Consider the following 6,989-nt stretch of genomic DNA (forward strand, 5'->3'; position numbering starts at 1 on the left):
ATTGGTATAACTACTCCTTCTTTCCATAACGCTGGCCACCCCCCTCCTCTCCATAATCCATTACACATTGCCCATGTCCATTCCTCTAGTTCCTCCCTTTCATATTTCCATACTTCATTTGGAATCTCATCTATACCAGGTGCCTTTCCATCCTTCATTATTCCTAAAACCTTAACTATTTCTTCCCTTGATATGTTCTCTTCCTCATCGCTTTCTCTACCATATTTTCCTCCCTTTACAACTGTTCTCTCTAATGTGCTTCTAATCCTATTTTTATTTCTCCTATTATTTTTTCCATCTTCTCGTCCACATTTCCCTCTCTTATTTTGATATTTTTGACCTTTTCTCTAAACTTTTCTTTTCCTCCACTTGATTAATCCCCTTTTCCTACATGTTTTACATTTGCCCCCCTTTTATTCATATTGCTCTTACTTATTTGTCCCTCTAATGTCACTATTAAGGAAAGTGATCCGAATCAACATAATCACCTATCTCTAGTTTCTTAACCTTCTCTCTTACCTCATCATCCACCAGCACATAATCAATTACCGTTCCCCTTTCATCTCCTGAGCTTCTTTAATCTCCCATTCCCTTCCTCATCTGTCACCTGTTCTCGCATTGAAATCCCCACCTATTATCAGCCTACTCTCTTCTTTATTTTCTTCATTAATTTCTTTCATCTCCTCTGCTTTCTCCTGGATATCACCGTTCACATAAACCCCCATTACCTACCAGTTCTCTCCTCCCATCATTAACTCTTCTACCATTAATCCTTCTTTTTGTTCTTTCCTGTCTTTCTTATCTTTCCCTGTTATAAATTCATTTCTTACTCCCATCACCATTCCTCTCATTGCTCTGCCATATTTTTTCATCCTCTTTGAATTTTGCACTTGCCATTTGTAACCTCTTGGTAACCTTTCCCTTACTCTTTCCCATCCCTTTTCATCTAGCTACGTCTCCATAATTATGACTACATCCCATTGTGTCAAATGTCTCATAAACTCCCTATCCTTTCTCTCCAATCCAGCTATATTCCAGTAACAAATCTTCCATTCTTCCCTACTTTCGTTTCTCATCTTTTTTCCTTCCTACTATTTCTTATTTTCCTATCTTCTGTCCCTTCCTCTCCTAGTTTTCCTGCACCTCATTTCTTACTGTGTGTTCCTTTTCTTCATCCCAATCCCACCACACTCCTTCTATCTGTATTTTCCCATACTTAACCCATGTTCTCTTTCCCTTTTTTCTTTCTTCTTCCACTATTTTCCTCAATATATTTTACATTTTCCTTTCTACCCATGTCAAATCATCCTCTATTCTCTCTGGACTTCCATATAATAACGTCTTCTTTATCATCACCTCCCTCTTATGTTCCCATTTATTTAATTTCACCAGTACCATTATCTCCCCTCTTCGCACTTCCCTTCCTACATTTCGCAGTTCCTCTATCTCTACCTTAGCACCAATCCTTTTTAGTACTTCGTCCACCCCTTCCTTCAGCTCTTTCCCCTCTGATCTTATACCCTTTATCAATATGTTAGTTGCTGCCTCACTCTCTTTCGTTTCCATTCTTTGTTCTATTTTTCTCAGCCTTTTCATCTTCTTGTTCCCACTCTCTCCCCCACCGCAATCCCGGTTCGAGCTCTCAAGTTTCTTCATCCTATCTTGCATCTCTACCTTTTTATTATTATCTTCTTCCTGCTTTTCTAGCTTTTGTTCTAATGACTGCATGCTCTTTTCTAACTTTTCCCTAATTTCTCCCCATTTTTTTATTTCCTTCTTAACTTCATCCATTTCCCGCCTAATTTCCTTCTTTAATTCCTCTCCCCTTTCCTCCTGCTTTTCTTCATAAATCCCCATTACCTCTATCATCACTTTGCGAATTTATTTTAGTCTTACCTGTTTCATCGTAACTTCACTTTCATCTCCGCTTCCGTCAGCCCCCTTACTATTATCACTCTTCCTAACCAAACTATGCTTTTCTGGCTGCGATCTAAACATCTTTTGATATTTCGTGCTCGCCCCGATATCTTCCTTCTCTTCACTGCTTTCCCTCTCCCCTCTTTTCCTTTTGATAAAAGCCTCGATTGAACCTACGCTTTTTGCACTTAATCTTTCCTTTTCTATAGTTTTTTTATACTTCCCCCTTGCCTTCCTTTCCTTTATCTCTTCTTTCGGCGTACTGAACACTTCCTGCTCTAGATCTGTTTCTTCCGCGGATCTGTTTCTTGCCTCTATCTACCGTCGCGGTATGGACTCTGAAGGTGATTCTGAGCAGGAAAATCGTATACCACGTATTGATGATACATTTATCGGACAGCGAATGTGAAAGAAAATTAAAGATTTGCCAAAAATAGAAGATATTCTTCAAGACAGTTCAGAAGGGCGTCTAATTCTTAAAACTTACAAGAAGATAGGAACTCTCACTCGCAATGGAACACGTGCACTCGTTGAGTCATTAACCTCATTTTTATTGAACTGAATTGTAGGAATGCCGGAATGTGTCTCTGGCCCTAAATAATTAGAATAGTGGGAAAAGTTTTTTTTTAAATTTTTATTTTAGATAAATATCGATCGTGCTGGTGTAAAACCCTAAAATCAATTTGCAATGTTGTCAATGGGCTAGTTATGAGGTTTATGTTTATCGAAATGGGGCAAAACAACCAAAATCGCTCACGAACATTATCCACAAATAATGCAATAACTAATGTTTACAATTGAAATGCAAATAAACATATTTGGCCTGACATACGTATCAAATGTGTCAAAGCAGCCCTAGCGCAGCGAGTATACAACTTCGAACTTCTACAAATCTGTGGGTAAAACTGATTGCATGATTACCGACAGAAAAATTTAGAAATTAAACTTTTGGCGTGAAACCTAAATTCGTCCGTCGATAATCATTATGTTCATAAATAATCTTTTTTCTTCCTCCAGCTCTTCGCAAGGCCACAAACAATCCTTTAATATTTATTAATATTTCCCGAAAAAAATTTCCACGTTATTTAAACCTTTATTTTTCAATATGGGTGAAAAAATGTTGATCTTAGGGCTGACTTGATCAGATGTTATACTCGTTACATGGCCTTAAAGAAAAATGAGATTGCTGACTTTGAAGGCAAATCCCATTTCCGGAAGAGCTGGGTTCTCGTGTGTACAGGTGGGAGAAGGATTATGGCTGAGAAAAACTTGTGTTCCTAGGTGAGAGGGGTGGGGGTAGGAGGCAGAATAAGTTTGATGGTTTAAAGGTGAAGGTTTATTTATAGTACAATTAATGGGTTGTTTTGTGGAGTTTTGGTTTCGATGTCTGCTTGAATTCAAGGTTTACATCTCCTAAGGATAGACAGTTGGAGAGTTTAAAGTAAGGGGTTCCTGAGTTTTGAGATAGGTTTTCATCAGGTAGGGGGTCATGGAGAATTTGTTGAGTCTTGATAATAATGACAGCTCTTAGCACTTGCCCAATGGGACCCGTTACAATTTAATCATTGAGGGGAGGGGGCACAAGCTTTGAGGCAGTGTATTTCTTCTTCGTGCGATTTTTCATCGCAGTAGATTTAGCGTAGGTTGTTGCAAATGGATTTAACACGTCCATGTCTAAAACACCGATAACATATTCTGGCTGGGAGACATAAGGATAATAAGCGACAAAGATTATGAAATATCTGAAATTAAATAAATAATAAATTTTTTTCATGTTCCCAACCAATTTTGGGTTTCATAAACAAACGTTTTGTTAAACCAATAGAATTTTTTGTTTAGTCAGTGAAAATTTTGGTCTGTCAAAGAATAATTTTTTTGCTTTCGAAACTTAAAAATTTCTCAGTTTTGCAAAGTTTATACTTTTTAAAAGCGGCTCTCATTTCGGTTAAAAAAAACATTAAAATCGATTAAAAAATATAAGTCGGAATATTATATTCAACATTTTTTCATCCAATATTCTCACTATACAGATTCAATCCTGGGTAAAGTTAATCTGAGCTTTAAAATGTGTCCGTATATAGGTGCTCTTACTATGTGAGTTTGAATGATTAATAATAATTTAGAGCAGCAAATAGAATTGCATGTGTATGATCGGAGTGAATCTAGCCTAATATAGAAGCAATATATTTTATTAGTTATAACATTTTTCGAAAGTAGGATGCCGAATTGGGGTATCAAAAAGAAATTATATCTTTATTATATCAAAGAGAAATTTTAGCTTTTGAAAAATCCTACAAAATTTCTTTGTACGAGTTTTCAGTAGGACTTATTATTACTCCTGATTCGTAAAAAATCTAAAAGAAGACCTGTCATTATGAGAATGTGTACCTCACATCCTACAGAGCTTTGAGCAATTTATTCTTTAAATATACTTAATTAAGTAGAAAATTCAGAATGTGAAGGCGCATATAAATACAACGATCTAAAAGAGATCTCTTTTTTTGTTTGAAAGTGCTACTGTCATCTAAAATATTTGCCTTTTGGCTCTTTTTGATCAATATCCTTAAAAGAATCCTGTACGACGTTTAGGTACGACGAATCCTGCGACGTTGGCACCAGTTGGCTTGGATCTTATTATTCCACTAAACGAATCATAAACCAAAAATTTTATGTATGATGTGAATTCTGTTTTCATTGACAAGGATGAATGTTATTACACTATTTTTATCCACTTAGCTATAGCAAGAGTCTACTGTATTGGCACTGTCATGCCATTCGATATGATGCTATACCTTTTTGAAAAACATGCTAACACGATGTTTCTAGTTTTAAGGTATTATTTATAATCATAAAAATTTAGAAATTACATTGGAGTTCAAAACTGTATTTTACCTTTTGCGCCAATTTTGGTAGACATCTATTGAAGAATCTTGGGGAAACTAATTACATTTTTCAAAATTGTACTGAAGAAGTCTATGAAAGAATGGCAAAAGGAACTATATCCTATATAAAGTTATACAATGATATAATTGTGTTCGTATTTATGCGCAAATTAGATATGAAGAATAATGAAAAATATATCAAAATATGATTTGATTGAATTTTTTGTTCTAGATTCACCTACAACGTCGAATCATGTTTCGCGACTTGTTTAACTTTCACAATGAGAGTTTCATTGGTGGTTATGTGTTTTCAAGGAGCAATGGTAAATTGTTAAAAGTTGGTCTAGGAAACGCTATAAATGTTATTAATTAAAATTAACCTTATGAATGATTTTGACAAAAACACTTAGTTAAAAATTATTTCATACAATATTTCTATGCAGATTGTGGTGAGAATTGATCAACCTGATCAGTTCATTATGTTCGTGACTTTTTTTATGTCTCAAGCTGTTCACCTTTTCTTCGATTGTTTCTTTAAACAAATGTTGCTGAATACTAGTGGATTTGTTTCAAATTATATGACAGTATTTTTCATAAGATTTTTCCTTATTTAAGGAATAAAAGTAAAATAAAAATGTCCTTTGCATTATTTTTCGTGTTCTTGCGAACCAGTAAAACTCAGCAGGAATTAATGGTAGTCAATGCACCGACCTAATATAATAAAAAACTATAGAAGTTTTTAAGGATTCAATAGGTTTTCTTCATAAAACATAATTTTTCAACATTTCATGATGTTATTTTAATTTAAAAGAAATTAAATGAGCTTCATTGTGATGATGCGTAATTTAATACACTATATATATTTTTAAACTTGCCGATTGGATAAAAATCGATTTATCTAGAGGCAGTTTCTTTCTTGTTAATAGAAGAACAAAAAATATGAATAATAAAAGAATATTAACATTTTTAACACTACTTTTTTCAGATAGGATTCGAATTGGTACGTAATACCTCAAAGCATCAAAAGCTGTTGTTGATTATGATGTTGAGAAACATAAATGATTGTCATGAGACAATTGGAAAATTCCTGATTTTAAATAATGTAACTTACAGTAAAGTAAGACAATGACAAACTTATATTACAATTTTCTCTTACATTTTATTGATAAATAAAAATATCTTCATTATTATTATTTAAGCTGATAAAGACCGTTTTCTCGTACCTGAGTGTTTTAATGTCTGTACGCGAATAATAAATTTTATTGTAATAAAATTGTGAGTGTGTAATAATATCGATTTCGTAAAAGTTGAGCAGACTTATTTACCTTTTAAAATTATTCCACAGAGTTTTCCTTCTTCTGCGTTATCCTTTAAATTTTAGATGATACCTACTAGAAAAGATGGAATTAAAAAGAAATTTGAGTATTAGATAATTCATTAAATAATATATCTTAAGAATAAGCGAATCCATACGAAGAAATGTAGTTCTTATTTTCCTAATGATTAAATATTTTAATGACATAATGAAATATAAAGTTTTTTTTAGCAAATAAATCTTATTCTAATGAAGAAATTTTAATTCATTCAATTATTTTTAAATAGAACTCACCGAATCTATTTTATCAGAAGTTAGTTTATCTCCCGCAATCATTTACTAACTTACTTTTTAGTGAAAATATTTACTGTATGTTGTATAATGAATTATATTGATTATTAAAATATGATAATACGAAAATAATCCGATGCAATTCAAGTAATTCCGATTAATCTCAGTATTTTGAAGTAATCTAGTTGTAATCTAGCCTACTACTTCTTAAAACTAAAGGTGAAAACATCGACAACAGTAATTTGGTGATTGTGAATTCTCTTTTGTTAAAGCTCCTTCGGCTTAAACGAACACATTCTCATCACGTATCTTGTGCTTCGCACTCGAGTTTATCCCTAAACTTTTATGTCATTCCCATAAATGTATATTATTTTAAATCATAACTTATATTGGTATTAAAACAGACGTAGTTTCATTGTCCCGTTAAAAAAAGCGCATTCTCTGAAAGTTTTTTTTGTAATTAACATTTAATTGCAACTTTTGTCGTTTTTCCATTAACTGAATTTGCTCATTTCCAATATTTTTTTATGATTTTAACTTTACACATACGGTCTACTGAGCAGCCTTACCGTTTTTTTAAGTTC

General features: G+C 33.2%; 1 protein-coding gene across 5 annotated transcripts in view; it reads left to right on the plus strand.

Moving 5' to 3' along the window:
• The window catches only part of LOC117173445, a 34,001-nt gene extending 27,947 nt beyond the window's left edge, over positions 1–6,054 (plus strand). For 3 of the 5 annotated variants that reach the window (XR_004467185.1, XR_004467183.1, XR_004467186.1), the window contains one exon: positions 5,032–6,054. Coding sequence is in view for 1 of the 5 variants with exons in the window: in XM_033362021.1 (XP_033217912.1) it covers positions 4,587–4,750; positions 5,032–5,122; positions 5,785–5,928 (399 nt within the window). In the remaining 4 variants the exon portion in view is untranslated. Of the gene's footprint in view, positions 1–3,945; positions 4,751–5,031 lie in introns of those variants that run through there. The other 2 variants (XM_033362021.1, XR_004467184.1) reach the window with 2 other exon arrangements.
• Positions 6,055–6,989: the final 935 nt, after the last annotated feature.

Source organism: Belonocnema kinseyi, chromosome 5, assembly GCF_010883055.1.
Source record: "Belonocnema kinseyi isolate 2016_QV_RU_SX_M_011 chromosome 5, B_treatae_v1, whole genome shotgun sequence".
NCBI lineage: Eukaryota > Metazoa > Arthropoda > Insecta > Hymenoptera > Cynipidae > Belonocnema > Belonocnema kinseyi.